Raw genomic sequence first — 17,444 nt, 5'->3', positions numbered from 1 at the left:
TAGGACGTCAAACGGGCCGACTTGGAGCAGGAGACGCACCACAGGACATTTTAATTTCCACTGTCCATATTTTTACAAATAAATTCATAAAACTTTGTCAGCATGACCAGGAAGGATTCAGGATTCACACTCATAGCAGTGGATGTTCGAAAACATAACGAAGTAATTTTTTTTACATGTTTTCACTTACTAATGGCTTCATTTGGTACTACAGGTTCACTTTTCTTCATAAGTAAGAGAAATTCTTAGACGAATTTTGCGCAGCATACAAACCAATACTTAAAGGTGTATGAAACTCTAGAATATTCAAAATCTATTAAAAACTGTGGTAAAAATTGAGGTAATTAACTACGAATTTTGTGTTTTTTCTAAACATGAAGTTTAAAATATAGCAGCTCATTCGTTTTTTCATAAATTAAATAAATTCTAGAGTTTCATACACATGTAAGTATGGTATGTATGCTGCGCAAAATTCATCGAAGAATCTCTCTAACTTATGAAGAAAAGTGTACCTATAGCAACAAATGCAGCCATTAGTAAGTGAATAAAAATGATGAAATTTCACACGAAAAAAAAATTACTTTGCTATGTTTTCGAACTTCCACTGCTATGAGTGTGAATCCTGAATCCTTCCTGGTGATGCTGACAAGGTTTTATGAATTTACTTGTAACAGTATAGACACTGGAAATTAAAATATCTTGTGATGCCTTTCCTGCTCCAAGTCGGCCCATTTGACGTCCTACCCCCCCCTTAACGTGAGCCGGCCTGGGTGACCGAGCGGTTCTAGGCGCTACAGTCTGGAGCCGCGCGACCGCTACGGTCGCAGGTTCGAATGCTGCCTCGGGCATGGATGTGTGTGGTGTCCTTAGGTTAGTTAGGTTTAAGTAGTTTTAAGTTCTAGGGGACTGATGACCTCAGATGGCCATCAGAGCCATTTGAACCATTTTTGAACCCCTTAACGTGAGAGGCGGGTCGTGTTTGCTTGGTGGTTAATACGGGTATAAGACTCTTCGTACCGAACCCATATTGTATTTTTGAACACAGTAGCTGGGCCTCGGATGTTTCAGACGTTTCTGAGACTGGTCTTCCGCGCTGTGCAGATGATGGTGTCGGTGCCGACGGTGATGTGGACGCTGGACCCTGTGATCGTGGACGGCGGAGAGGCGTCGTCCGGGCGCAGCCTGCCGCTGCCCATCTGGCTGCCCGGGCTGGACACGTCGGCGTCGCCGCTCTACGAGCTGGTGTACGTGCTGCAGGTGTGCACGCTGGTCGTCGCCGTCGAGGCGTCGCTCTACCTGGACGTCTTCTTCGTCGTGCTGATGCTGGCCATCGCCGGCGAGCTGCACGCGCTCAACGACGCCGTGGCGGCCATCCGGTCGCCAGCCGGCAGGCCGGGCCACGCTGTACCTGCACGTGCGGTTACTGGCACTGTGGATGTCGCCACCGGTGCCGCCCCGAGCGCCTACAAGGCTATGGTCGGCGTCGTGAGCCGTCATCAGCTGATCTTGGCGTAAGTACCCACACATTTTCTTCCCAAATCAAGAAAGCAATAAAATGTAACTAAAAATACGGAATTACTCAAAAACAAGGACGTGACTCAACTAATTTTATTTTAAATATAAATTGAGTATGAATAATCTACACACCTTCGAAAGATGAGGATCTAAAGGTTTGATTTCAATCAGTAGAGCACTGATAATTACGTAAACGACCGATAGAGTGCTCATGCCCGCAGATAACAAGTTCGATCATTAGTGAATAAGATGATTTCCAAGCAGCATGAGGTTTTCTTTTTTCGTGCTTTCGGAAAAGATGAGTCACTAATCTCAACGCAGAAGGCATTTCACCTCCAATTTGACAGTGAACCACCAAACAGCACAGGGATAGAATGAGATTTTCACTCTGCAGCGGAGTGTGTGCTGATATGAAACTTCCTGGCAGATTAAAACTGTGTGCCGGACCGAGACTCGAACTCGGGACCTTTTCCTTTCGAGGGCAAGTGCTCTACCATCTGAGCTATCCAAGCACGACCCACGACCCGTCCTCACAGCTTCAATTCTGCCAGTCCCTCGTTTCCTTCCTTTCAAACGTCACAGAAGCTCTTCTGCGAACCTTGCAGAACTAGCACTCCTGGAAGAAAGGATATCGCGGAGACATGGCTTAGCCACAGCCTGGAGCACGTTTCCAGAATGAAATTTTCACTCTGCAGTGGAGTGTGCTTTGATATGAAACTTCCTGGCAGATTATAACTGTGTACTGGATCGAGACTCGACTCGGGACCTTTGCCTTTCGCGGGCAAGTGCTCTACCAACTGAGCTACCCAAGCACAACCCACAACCCGTCCTCACAGCTTCAACTTTGCCAGTACTTCGTCTCCTATCTTCCAAACTGGTAGAGCACTTGCCCACGAGAGGCAAAGGTCCCGATTTCGAGTCTCGGTCTGGCATACAGTTTTAATCTGCCAGGAAGCTTCAGCAAAAGCATAATTTGTTGATTTAAGGAAATTCAATGAACTGAAAAAGTGTCTGGGTGATGTTGACAAGGGCATTAATCGACTTGACGAGGCCTGTAAAGAGCATGATTTAGCGTACGCTGCAAATAAAGGGTTGCCAGAATGTCAGTATCACGATGTAGATCGAATTTTAGCTGATTAAACCAAGCAAGGGAGTCGAAGAAGGGACATAGGCATAGGATAACGTATTGCTGCATTCACAGATAGGTAAAGAAATGCGTACTAGACTTACCACGAAGATGGCGTGCTACAGACGCGAAATTTAACCGACAGGAAGAAGATGCTGTGATATGCAAATGATTGGCTTTTCAGAGCATTCACGCAAGGTTGCTCACATGAGGAAAGTTTCCTACCAATTTCTCATACACAAACAGCAGTTGACCGGTGTTGCCTGGTGAAACGTTGTTGTGATGCCTCGTGTAAGGAGGAGAAATGCGTATCATCACGTTTCCGACTTCGATAAAGGTCGGATTGTAGCCTATCTCGATTGCGGTTTATCGTATCGCGACATTGCTGCTCGCGTTGGTCGAGATCCAATGTCTGTTAGCAGAATATGGAATCGGTGCGTTCAGGAGGGTAATACGGAACGCCGTGCTGGATCCCGACTGCCTCGTATCACTAGCATTCGAGATGACAGGCATCTTATCCGCATGGCTGTAACGGATCGTGCAGCCACGTTTCGATCCCTGAATCAACAGATGGGAACGTTTGCAAGACAACAACCATCTGCACGAACAGTTCGACGACGTTTGCAGCAGCATGGACTATCAGCTCGGAGACCATGGCTGCGGTTACCCTTGACTCTGCATCACAGACAGGAGCGCCTGCGATGGTGTACTCAACGACGAACCTGGGTGCACGAATGGCAAAACGTCGTTTTTTCGGATGAATACAGGTTCTGTTTACAGCATCATGATGGTCGCATCCGTGTTTGGCTACATCGCGGTGAACGCACATTGGAAGCGTGTATTCGTCATCGCCACACTGGCGTATCACCCGGCGTGATGGTATGGGGTGCCATTTGTTACACGTCTCGGTCACCTCTTGTTCTCATTGACGGCACTTTGAACAGTGGACATTACATTTCAGATGTGTTCCGACCCTTGGCTCTACCCTTCATTCGATCCCTGCGAAACCCTAAATTTCAGCAAGATAATACACGACCGCATGTTGCATCTCCTGTATGGGCCTTTCTCGATACAGAAAATTTTCGACTGCTGTCCTGGCTAGCACATTCTCCAAATCTCTCACCAATTGAAAAAGTCTGGTCAATGGTGGCCGAGCAACTGGCTCGTCACAATACGCCAGTCACTACTCTTGATGAATTGTGGTAACTGTGGTATCGTGTTGAAGCTGCATGGGCAGCTGTACCTGTACACGCCATCCAAGCTCTGTTTGACTCAATGCCCAGGTGTATCAAGGCCGTTATTACGGCCAGAGGTGGTTGTTCTGGGTACTGATTTCTCAGGATCTATGCACCCAAATTGCGTGAAAATGTAATCACATGTTAATTCTAGAATAATCTATTTGTCGAATGAATACCCGTTTATTATCTGCATTTCTTCTTGGTGTAGCAATTTTAATGGCCAGTAGTGTATGTCGTGTTATCGACATATAACAGTGTTTAATCACTTGTGTATTGTAACGCGTTTTGTTCTCGCGTCTGTGGAACAGAGAAGCAAAGTATGAAACTGGCCCTGAGGGCAGTGGTCTGCTGCTTCGTGCTTTGAATGGCAACATATAGTGGTATTCGTGAACTAGAGGAAAATAAGGAATGAAATGGTAAGTTACCCCAACTGTCTGTATCATTCACCTTCGTGGAGATGGAATACAAAACAACAAGAAATTCTAACGCATTTGGCATATTGAGTCTAACTCAGACCCAAAACGTAGGCTTCTATTCCCAAACATACGCTACGTTCAGTACATGACATACGATGAATAAATGCGTAATCAAATTCTACGTACAAGTATTTATCTACTTACTGATCAGAGATACAGCATCACCAGAAATAACATGAAATGTTAATTTTTTTAACAGAATAATGGACATGTGATTGTAATAATATTGTGTTTTGCTAATTGTTTTACGCAGATTTTTAATACATGATAACATGAGAGAATTTTGTGTCGTATATTATGTAAAACTGGTTTTGATGATGTCTGTACGAATATTAACATACAAACATAGTATCTTTTTCGCTTAAATTATAGCACCTTTTCTGCACCTTTTTAACATAGATGTGGCACCAAAAAATTCCTAGCTCTGGTCATGACCTTGCTATCGGAAGACTACGTGGTGACCATCTACAGCTCTATATCTACATCTATATGGACACTCTGCAAATCACATTTAAGTGCCTGGCAGTGGGTTCATCGAACCACCTTCAAAATTGTCTGTTATTCCATTCTCGTATAGCGCACAGAAAGAACGAACATCTATATCTTTCCGTAAGAGCTTTGATTTCCCTCATTTTACCAGGGTGATCGTTTCTCCCTATGTAGGTCGGCGTCAACAAAATATTTTCACATTGGGAGGAGAAAGTTGGTGATTGGAATTTCATGAGGAGATTCCTACGCAACGAGAAATGCCTTCTTTTTTATGATGTCCATCTGAAATCCTGTATCATTTTAGTAACAATATCTCCCCTATTTCGAGATAATACAAAACGTGCTGCCCTTCTTTGAGCTTTTTCGATGTACTCCATCAATCCTATCTGGTAAGGATCCCATACCGGGCAGCAGTATTCTAAAGAAGGACGGACAAGCGTAGTATAAGCAGTCTCCTTATTTGATCTGTTACATTTCATAAGTGCCTGCCAATAAAACACAGTGTTTGGTTAGTCTTCCCCACAACATTTTATGTGTCTTCCTTCCAAATTAAGTTGTTTGTAATTGTAATTCCTAGGTATTTATTTGAATTTACGGCCTTTAAATTTGATTGATTTATCGTGTAACCGAGGTTTAACGGATTCCTTTTAGCACTCGTGTGGATAACATAACTATCACACTTTTCGTTATTTAGGGTCAATTGCGAATTTTCGCACTATACAGATATATTTTCTAAATCGTTTTGCAATTTGTTTTGATCTTTTGAAGGCTTTACTAGTCGATAAACGACAGCGTCATCTGCAAACAACCTAAGACAGCTGTTCTGATTATCTCCCAAATCGTTTATAAAGATAAGGAACAGGGCCTAAACACTACCTTGGGTAACGTGAGAAATCACTTCTGTTTTACTCGATGACTTTCTGTCTATTGCTGCGAACTGTGACCTCTCTGATAGGAGGTTGTAACCTTCCCACATAAATATTAAAATTAAATGAACCATGAACCAAGTATAACCTCCCCACAAAAATATTTTAATTAAATGAACCAAGTGTAACCTCGCACGGAAATAATAATTAAATGAATTTTGAATATTGTAACCTCTGAACAAAATTGGTTCCCATTTATAATCTCTGTGCAGAAATGCATTCACATTTAATGTACCCACAAAATTCTTTTCTCATTTAATGTTAAGTTCGAAACTGAAAAACTCCTAAACCCAAAAATAATAAAAAAAATTCAGTAACCTGGTAAATTTTATAACGACAGCAGCGCTGCGCCACGGCCCTGTATTCTGAATAAAAAAAGCAAAAATTCTTACCTCAATAAAAACTGCGAATATATCTGCTCTTACCTAAAAAAGTTTCGGCACAGCTCCGTGCAATGCTGGCCTATGCTTTATGACTCGTGAAAGGAATTAATTATTCATTGGATAAAATCTTTAAATTGAAATGAATGCTTTTTTTTAAAAAATTACTTTATATTATAAAAATTATTATTGGGGCATTTTTTTAAAAAGAAATTGAATGACAGTTAACATACTTTACTAGATATGCGCAAGACTGCTTCTTTACCTTCTACAATAAAACTCATCCTCCAGAGTCCCGACCAGAGCAGACTGCACACAAGCGCAGACACGCGCAGACTACCGCCGACTACTGAAGAATAGCGACAAGCAACAACTAACTACATACTGCTCTCTGGTCAGAGACTCTCCTCTGCCTTGCCTATTGCACGCAGCGCATACATCGCATACCTCTTACATAACCCTCCACTGAGGGGGCAAAAATTTGGCAGCGATGGTGAGTCAATTGGACTTGCCATGAGCAACAAATTTTTCCTAATTAACTAAGTATACAATCACAGAATATATACATATATATAAGTGCAGAACATGAAATAAAATATAGTGCACCTGCACAGAGTACAGAACATATCAAGCAATGACAAAATGTATACGCAATGAGTACAAAACATATTAACAAATGACATAAAGTGCACACGCACTGTAGTACAGAACATATCAGGAAATCACAAAATGCATACGCAATGAGTACAAATCATATTAACAAATGACAAAAGTGCACACGCACTGTAGTTCAGAACATATCAGGAAGTCACAAAAAGTACACGCAATGAGTACAAAACATATTAACAAATGACAAAAGTGCACAAGCACTGTAGTACAGAACATATCAGAAAATCACAAAATGTGTAGGCAATGAGTACAAATCATATTAACAAATGACATAAAGTGCACACGCACTGTAGTTTTTTTTTTACTATTTTACAAGAACTAGGATAGGAAAGGGAAGGATTGCATCATGGTTGTAGCACATTAGGTTGCACGCAGCTGCACTGAAAGTCCATATCTTTCTACAGAAGCACAAAACCAAGTGAGACAATCTGAAGCTCTTTTCCCTGAAGTATTAATCAGTGTAGCCAAGACACTGAAATGTATTAATATTCCATGCTATCATTTTGGTAGTACATTAGGTACACCAAACAGTGTGACCATAATAACATCTCCATCGCTCAAGGTGGTGGACAGCATGTCGTGTCAACACCACGTTCTTGTAAGGTACACCAACGTATAATTAGTGCAAAAACCAAATATAGTGCTCCATGAGCATGAGGATAGACAGGACAAACGGATATTGCAGTAATTTCTGGTAATTAGATCAGAAGGTGAAGGACATTAAGTCACATGCTAGTCTTCATTGAGAATTACACTAGTCTAACAACTAATTTGAGTAATTCGTGGCACTCATCGCCCAGTTATTGAACATTTCTGTACCATGTATGAAGTATTACAGAATAATGTTCATAAGTTATCTGTTTACAGAGAACATTGGCACTCATTGGTCAGTTACAAATCATCAGAAGTCATCAGTCAAAACAGGAGCTAATGAGTGTAGCATCAATCTACTGGCATTTATATATATAGCATGAAAGTGACATAATATAAATTTAAAATATAAGAAACAGTGGCATTCATTGGTCAGCAAGTATTGAATATTACAAAACATTTTTCATCATTCAAGTGACATATGACATATTTAAAAATAATTATTGGCACTCAATGGCCAGTTACAAATCATCAGAAGTCATCATTCAAAACAGGAGCTAATGAGTGTAGCATCACGCTATTGGTAATCATATATATAGCATGTAAGTGACATAATATAAATTTAAAATATAATAAACAGTGGCATTAATTGGCTAGCAAATATTGAATATTAAAAAACATTTTTCATCATTCAAGTAACATATGACATATTTAAAAATAATTATTGGCACTCATTGATCAGTTACAAAAGATCAGAAATCATCAGTCAAAACAGGAGTTAAAGAGTGTAGAGCTTGCATGCATTATTACAAAATATCATTCACTATTACTCAGAACTCATCATTTAAGTGACATAAGACATAATTAAAATGTAACAGTCTGTAACTATTACTCAAGTCTGTGGTTGGAAAACATCGTTCAGTATTACTCATAACTCTTTTAAATTGGTATTATTATTTGGGACTGGTAATACATTTTTTGTGTGCTAGCAATGCATTGCGTTGGGATCGATAATTAATTGCTGGGGCATAACAATATTTGCTTTTGACTTATTGCTGCAAATGAAGATGTGTAACGTCATTCGTCATGAGTCAGCTGTAGCAAAGTTATGAAACAAATAGAGTATATGTGGATCACATTCATGAATGACACAGGTTTAATGACCTACTGCTTATAGCATATTAATTTCGTGAATCATTTCTCCTGCAAAAAATACAAAATGGATTATTAAGCTGAAAGAAGAAACGCATATTATGCTGAAAAGTAGTGAACTTCGAATTAACAGGTAATGAAATGTGTATTAAATATATATGTTCTCTAGCTGTCCTTTCCAAAACCTTCTGTCATCATACCATGCGACATAAGACATACTGTCAAGACGAACTGCAATAAATACTTAAATAACTACATAGCATAAATACATAAACTTCAACATTATCCTCATCTGCAAAGAAAAACTTCATTATCATTACTATCATCACCTGCAAAGAAAAACTTCATTATCCATATCATCATAACTCCATTATTATCATCACTTGTAAAGAAAAACTTCATTATCCATATTCGCATATTCTGTATCACCATTCATCATCATTCATTACCATCTGCAAAAAAATCACTACAACTATTCATAGTATAAAGTTCCTTATTTCTAGCATATTTCATCACTAAAACTAAGATGTGTAGTTCTGTCTGACAGCCTGCATCAATCGCCTCGTATTCTGAAAGAAAAAATTAGTTAAGACTGCTATCATACGATGTGTAATGCTGGTTAATTCTGATCCATTTACTCTTCGTGACGAGGTATTGCATCTTCTTTCGTTCATTGCGAAGGTGAAATTCCTATAATTTATTTCTTTTACACGTTATTTCTTTCTGAAAATGATGAACAATGATTAATGTCTTGCATTTAAATCATATACCCATTAAATAAAAGCTGGTTTCTAGTGATATAATTGAGCATACAGCATAGCATGACAGAAAACGTAATATGTCAAAAAACATAGACAGTGTTCAGATGAAAAATGTACACAGAGTATCACAATGTAGCAGCAAAAAAAAAAAAAAAAAAAAAAAAAAAAAAAAAATGTAAAATAGCCACGATGTCGAGATATCATAAGGCAAAATGTCAAAATCAACTGGTGTTTGTTACATCTTAATATTTCACAGTGCATACAAACAAAACAGGAAAACAATCATACATACACGAAAAATGGAAAATGTGCACAGTCTGATGTGTAACGACAAGAAAAGCGACCTGCTAACCTTACCTTGCCAAGAAAAAATACGATAATCATCAGTAAGTAATCACATAAATATAATTGCATAAGTGGTCATAAAATGTGTAAGTTCATCTGGAAAAATGTACACGGTCTGATGTGTAACGACAAGAAAAGCGACCTGCTAACCTTACCTTGCCGGGCACTTGCCAAAAAAAAAATACGATAATCATCAGTAAGTGTTCATGTGAATATAATTGCATAAGTGGTCATTAAAAAAAATCAGTAAATGGCATTACAGTGTGATAAATCATAAAGTATGTTCATTCAATAAAGGGTTTGATGTTGGAGATTTGGTGATTCCCTTTGGTTTTTCTGGTTCTCAGAGTTTCGACGTGTACTACATTGGGAGGAGGAATGCTGCGAATTCGATACGGACCTGCATATAGAAGCTCAAATTTACTACATCTACTTTTTCCTCTATTAGATAAATAATGTGTGCGTACTAATACACTCCTGGAAATTGAAATAAGAACACCGTGAATTCATTGTCCCAGGAAGGGGAAACTTTATTGAGACATTCCTGGGGTCAGATACATCACATGATCACACTGACAGAACCACACGCACAGAGACACAGGCAACAGAGCATGCACAATGTCGGCACTAGTACAGTGTATATCCACCTTTCGCAGCAATGCAGGCTGCTATTCTCCCATGGAGACGATCGTAGAGATGCTGGATGTGGAACGGCTTGCCATGCCATTTCCACCTGGCGCCTCAGTTGGACCAGCGTTCGTGCTGGACGTGCAGACCGCGTGAGACGACGCTTCATCCAGTCCCAAACATGCTCAATGGGGGACAGATCCGGGGATCTTGCTGGCCAGGGTAGTTGACTTACACCTTCTAGAGCACGTTGGGTGGCACGGGATACATGCGGACGTGCATTGTCCTGTTGGAACAGCAAGTTCCCTTGCCGGTCTAGGAATGGTAGAACGATGGGTTCGATGACGGTTTGGATGTACCGTGCACTATTCTGTGTCCCCTCGACGATCACCAGTGGTGTACGGCCAGTGTAGGAGATCGCTCCCTACACCATGATGCCGGGTGTTGGCCCTGTGTGCCTCGGTCGTATGCAGTCCTGATTGTGGCGCTAACCTGCACGGCGCCAAACACGCATATGACCATCATTGGCACCAAGGCAGAAGCGACTCTCATCGCTGAAGACGACACGTCTCCATTCGTCCCTCCATTCACGCCTGTCGCGACACCACTGGAGGCGGGCTGCACGATGTTGGGGCGTGAGCGGAAGACGGCCTAACGGTGTGCGGGACCGTAGCCCAGCTTCATGGAGACGGTTGCGAATGGTCCTCGCCGATACCCCAGGAGCAACAGTGTCCCTAATTTGCTGGGAAGTGGCGGTGCGGTCCCCTACGGCACTGCGTAGGATCCTACAGTCTTGGCGTGCATCCGTGCGTCGCTGCGGTCCGGTCCCAGGTCGACGGGCACGTGCACCTTCCGCCGACCACTGGCGACAACATCGATGTACTGTGGAGACCTCACGCCCCACGTGTTGAGCAATTCGGCGGTACGTCCACCCGGCCTCCCGCATGCCCACTATACGCCCTCGCTCAAAGTCCGTCAACTGCACATACGGTTCACGTCCACGCTGTCGCGGCATGCTACCAGTGTTAAAGACTGCGATGGAGCTCCGTATGCCACGGCAAACTGGCTGACACTGACGGCGGCGGTGCACAAATGCTGCGCAGCTAGCGCCATTCGACGGCCAACACCGCGGTTCCTGGTGTGTCCGCTGTGCCGTGCGTGTGATCATTGCTTGTACAGCCCTCTCGCAGTGTCCGGAGCAAGTATGGTGGGTCTGACACACCGGTGTCAATGTGTTCTTTTTTCCATTTCCAGGAGTGTATCTTCTGTCCAATGTGAAAGTCACGGCGTGTACAAACCTGTTTTTGCTGTCTTCTCCGGCGCTCTGCGGCACCTTTGATGTTGTTCAGCGCAATGTCAATTACTTCATGGTGTCGTAGTCGACGAGATGTAGGAAAGGTTACTAATTCTTTAATTTTGTTAGGTGGTTCAACATTTTTCAGTATAACAGTCGGAGATAGCATAGTAGATTCATTTGGTATGGAATTAATTACATCCTGGAATGAGATTATGTGTGTGTCCCAATCAATATGTTTTTTATGGCAGTATATTCTACACAGTTTATCAAGTTCTTTCATTAATCGTTAACAAGGGTTCGAAGAAGCATGGTATCTGGATATATAGATCGGAGAAATGTTTCTAGCTCGTAACATACGTGTCCATATAGCAGATCGAAACTGTGATCTATTGTCGGAAATTACTTTCAATACATGCCCTACATGAAATACAAAATATTTTACAAATGTTTTCGAAACAGTTTTCGCAGTAGCTTTGCGTAACGGAGTGAAGGTAATAAATTTCGAAGTGAGTTCAACAGCGACAAAGATGTAGCAAAAACCTCTATTAGTTCTAGGAATCGGACCAAAAATATCTACAGCGGCCATGTGTCTCAATTTAACGGGTACAATGGGATGTAATGGAGGAATATGTGAAGTCGTATCTGACTTAGCTTTCTGGCAGATTTTACATGACGCTAAAACTCGTCGAATACGTTTCTCCATGTTGGTAAAATAACAGTTCTGTCTCAGTACAGCCGGCCGCGGTGGTCTAACGGTTCTAGGCGCGCAGTCCGGAATCGCGCGACTGCTACGGTCACAGGTTCGAATCCTGCCTCGGGCATGGATGTGTGTGATGTCCTTAGGTTAGTTAGGTTTAAGTAGTTCTAAGTTCTAGGAGACTGATGACCACAGATGTTAAGTCCCATAGTGCTCAGAGCCATTTGAACCATTTTTTTGTCTCAGTATAAGAAAACATTTTCTGGCTCCGTAATGTGCGTAACTTAAATGAGTTTTTTTTTTTTTTGTCATCAGTCTACTGACTGGTTTGCTGCGGCCCGCCACGAATTCCTTTCCTGTGCTAACCTCTTCATCTCAGAGTAGCACTTGCAACCTACGTCCTCAATTATTTGCTTGACGTATTCCAATCTCTGTATTCCTCTACAGTTTTTGCCCTCTACAGCTCCCTCTAGTACCATGGAAGTCATTCCCTCATGTCTTAGCAGATGTCCTATCATCCTGTCCCTTCTCCTTATCACTGTTTTCCACATATTCCTTTCCCCTCCGATTCTGCGTAGAACCTCCTCATTCCTTACCTTATCAGTCCACCTAATTTTCAACGTTCGTCTATAGCACCACATCTCAAATGCTTCGATTCTCTTCTGTTCCGGTTTTCCCACAGTCCATGTTTCACTACCATACAATGCTGTACTCCAGACGTACATCCTCAGAAATTTCTTCCTCAAATTAAGGCCGGTATTTGATATTAGTAGACTTCTCTTGGCCAGAAATGCCTTTTTTGCCATAGCGAGTCTGATTTTGATGTCCTCCTTGCTCCGTCCGTCATTGGTTATTTTACTGCCTAGGTATCAGAATTCCTTAACTTCATTGACTTCGTGACCATCAATCCTGATGTTAAGTTTCTCGCTGTTCTCATTTCTACTACTTCTCATTACCTTCGTCTTTCTCCGATTTACTCTCAAACCAAACTGTGTACTCATTAGACTGTTCATTCCGTTCAGCAGATCATTTAATTCTTCTTCACTTTCACTCAGGATAGCAATGTCATCAGCGAATCGTATCATTGATATCCTTTCACCTTGTATTTTAATTCCACTCCTGAACCTTTCTTTTATTTCCATCATTGCTTCCTCGATGTACAGATTGAAGAGTAGGGGCGAAAGGCTACAGCCTTGTCTTACACCCTTCTTAATACGAGCACTTCGTTCTTGATCGTCCACTCTTATTATTCCCTGTTGGTTGTTGTACATATTGTATATGACCCGTCTCTCCCTATAGCTTACCCCTACTTTTTTCAGAATCTCGAACAGCTTGCACCATTTTATATTGTCGAACGCTTTTTCCAGGTCGACAAATCCTATGAAAGTGTCTTGATTTTTCTTTAGCCTTGCTTCCATTATTAGCCGTAACGTCAGAATTGCCTCTCTCGTCCCTTTACTTTTCCTAAAGCCAAACTGATCGTCACCTAGCGTATTCTCAATTTTCTTTTCCATTCTTCTGTATATTATTCTTGTAAGCAGCTTCGATGCATGAGCTGTTAAGCTGATTGTGCGATAATTCTCGCACTTGTCAGCTCTTAAATGAGTATACCAGATTAATTTGTTAACAAGTTCGTCAGGAATGCATAATAACGAATTGTTGCTGTCAGGGTGAGAGCGGCGAAACAGAATGTTATTGCGTACAGTGTAATGGTTTCTAATGATAACATTATTCCTATCTTGCCAAAGGTGTTTAATTTCTTTCCACACGTTGTCTTTACTCTGCTCTTGTGCTATGTCTTGTAATGACGACGAAATGAAATTTTCAAATGCAACTTGTTGAATGTACATGACGCTGAAATTTGCTTTGCAGAAGTTGGTTGCGATGTCTTGCTGATTGTTGCTGAGAGAACGGGATAGTGCGTCTGCTACAATATTTTGTGTACCGGGAATGTGGACAATTGTAAAATTAAATTCCTGCAAGTAAAGTTTCCATCTGCTTAATCTGTCGTGTGTAAATTTAGCGGAAAGTAAAAACTGTATAGCTCTATGATCTGTGTAAACGGTCGTATGTCTTCCATAAAGAAAATGCCGAAATCTCGTAAATGCCCATACAACACATAATGTTTCAAGTTCTGTAACAGAATAATTGCGTTCAGCAGGTGACAGAATGCGACTCGCAAAGGCTATGTTTTTAATTACTGTAGTGCCATCTTCTTCAATTTCTTGAAAAATATGTACGCCTAAAGCGGTGTTAGAACTGTCGGTGGCAATGGAAAAATTTCTAGTAAGATCTGGATGTGATAAAAGAAGTGCATTCAACAAAACATGTTTCAAATAACATTTTCGTGAACAAGATTCTGTGTATCTGAAGTATTGCTTACGTTGCTGGAAGATGTAACCTGTACCGTATCTAGTCAAATTCTATCTGACGTGCTATTATTTTCGGGAGGATGCTGTGGCATTTCGACTATTTGTACTGTTCTGTTATTTCTTCCTGACGTATTACGTTCGGGATGATATCTACTGTCTGGTACATTCATGATAGTGTGATGTTGCGGATGATTCTGCTGCTGATAAGACCGACTGTTAATAAACGTAAGCTGAAAATTGTACTCATTACTTTTACGTCTGTCATGATAGTCATTTCTATACGGTGCATTGCGATAGGAATTGAAATGGTGTGTTTTCTGTACGTACTGATTTCCTTGTTGCTGTACGTTACTATTTGTTGGAGCTGATGCTATACGTGCAGGCGGCGAGACATTAAAGCTTGGTTGACCTTGTACATTACATTGTTGGTTAGGTATGCTAACCGGCTGGTTTTGTTGCTGTTGCGGAGAAAAACCTCTATTGTTACAAAAATGCGTTCGCTGTTGCTGATAATTTTGACGATTGCTGAAAATGCTGCACATACTGATGATTACAATTTTATCTGGTATTAAAGTTCTCGTGGTTGTCATTTCTGGAGCGTCTAATGAAATTTGTCACTTTCGGTATAACTTGTCGTATCAGGTTTTCTTTACACGTTTCTTAATCCTAGATAGATCGATAGTTGAAGAGCTATTCTGATAGATATAAAGGATAGTAGAAGAGAGGGCAGCAGTGCAGAAAACTAAAGATGAAATAGCACTACTACGGCTCGGGGCCCTGTGCTCGCTACGGCACACATTCATTAAAGCGTAATGAATCCCCTGAGGTCAATTACGCGCTACAAATAAATTTTAGCTTCTGCGTTACAGGCAATGCCGGCGAAAATTTAAAAGCAAATTGCTGTATCCATGCTAATTCTAGTTACTGCGTTACAGGCCAAGCTGGTGAAAGTACAAAAATAAATCGACGTATACAGCTCAAAGCGTGTAACTGTGCTCTGTCATTTTTAAATACCTTAGATTTTTTTACGGGTAAAAATTGCTCGAATCAATGTTATCGTCTCTGAATTTGTGAATAGGTTCAGGTTTGTGTGAGAATCTGTTTGTCTGTGTCTTTTCGGATTCTAAGTCACGTAGTCTCTGTAAATTACCTAAATTATACTGGCTGTGTGAGTCTGATAAATGTTCAGAACGTGTCGTATGCTGTGATGTGTCATTGAGTGAAACAATTTTCATTTCTGTCACTTTAATATGTTCGTCAATTTGCCTGATCTGTTGTTCAAATTTCTTATCGACTTCCGTATTCAGAGTGCGTGAAACTTCTGCTGACATTAATTTAAACTCCTCGCGTATCTGTGTTGCGTTTTCTGAACATTGTTCAGTGACTGCATTAATTTCATCTCTAAGTGATTCTGTTGTGCCTGCATGTCTATTACCTAATTCTTGTGCAACAGATCTAATTTCTTCACTACTGTTACTAGCACAAGCCTTAATTTCGTCAGGTAATTGTTTTTTAGTATCATGACGTTGCACGGTAACAGCTGTAATCTGTTCACTAAGTTGTTTGTTCTGTTCGTTAAAGTTGTCGTGTTTTTCATTCGACAGTTTGAAACTTTCATTAAGTTGTTTGCGCGATTCAGTAGGTTGTTTGAAATGGTTATCTAGTATTTCATTCCGCTGTTTGAGACTTTCATGAATTGTTTGTTCGATTCATTGAGTCGTTTGTAATTGTCGTCTTTTTTTTTATTGTTTTCATTAATTTGTTGTTTGAGAAGGTCGTCTTGTTCTTTCTTGATTTGTAGTAATAATGCTACAACTTGATCCCACCCAATATTACCTACTCTATTCTCTGTGCTGTTTAATGGCGTACCTGCAATCGTCACGTTTTGTGTAACCATTCGGTCATTTTGTGATACTTGAAAATGTTTGCTAATCGGATGTGCACTGTTGGTCACTACACCGGAATCAAATAAATCTGACGTATTCTGATTACACTGTTCATTTTCGTTAGAAAAATTTATCTGTCCGTTACGTAAATTTTGCAAACCTGGTGTGTCAAACTGGGCAGCGTTCATTGTATCGGAACGTGCCGCGTCATCAATTGTCGTTAAATTAACAAAGGACACAATTGAATTTGTTTGTTCCTCATTAGCATTAGAATCATTACTAGTGTTCGGTACGCACTGGTTGTCTGTATTTTAAGGATTGTCATCGTATTTTTCATTGAGTTGTTTGCACGATTCATTAAGTTGTTTAATATGGTTGTCGTGTTTTTCATTCAACTGTTTGGAATTTTCATTAAGGTTGTCTTGTTTTTCATTAATTTGTTTGAAATTGTTGTTTAGTTTTTCATTGCACTGTCCGAGATTTTCATTACGTTGTTTGTACGATTCATTAATTCGTTTGAGTTTTTCATCAAGTTGTTTGTACTCATTGTCTATTTTTTTATTGAGTTGTTGTAATAATGCCATAACTTGATCGCAGCCAAAATTATCGGCTCTATTCTCTGTACTGTGTAATGATGTATCTGCATTTGTCACGTTTTCTGTAACCATTTGGTTATTCTGTGATTCACAAAAAGGTTTGCCCATCGGATGTGCGCTGTTGGTCACTAAATCGGAATCAAATAAATTTGTCGTATTTTGAGTACACTGTTCATTTTCGTTAGAAAAATTCATCTGTTCACAATTCAAATTTTGCAAATCGGGTGTGTTTAACGGGGCAGCGTTCATTGTAACAGAACGTGCCGCGTCATCAATTGTCGTTAAATTGACAGACGACACA

The 17,444-nt window shown here is 40.6% G+C and overlaps 1 protein-coding gene across 1 annotated transcript in view; it reads left to right on the top strand.

The window, feature by feature from the left end:
- Positions 1-1,104: 1,104 nt before the first annotated feature.
- LOC124788490 (odorant receptor Or2-like) overlaps positions 1,105-17,444 on the top strand; it is a 471,428-nt gene continuing 455,088 nt past the window's right edge. The window contains exon 1 of the mRNA XM_047255759.1: positions 1,105-1,511. Within this exon, the coding sequence (XP_047111715.1) occupies positions 1,105-1,511 (407 nt within the window). The remainder of the gene's footprint in view (positions 1,512-17,444) is intronic.

Source organism: Schistocerca piceifrons, chromosome 3, assembly GCF_021461385.2.
Source record: "Schistocerca piceifrons isolate TAMUIC-IGC-003096 chromosome 3, iqSchPice1.1, whole genome shotgun sequence".
NCBI lineage: Eukaryota > Metazoa > Arthropoda > Insecta > Orthoptera > Acrididae > Schistocerca > Schistocerca piceifrons.
The sequence above is the reverse complement of the archived record's forward strand: the minus strand, read 5'-3'. Positions and strand labels throughout refer to the sequence as shown.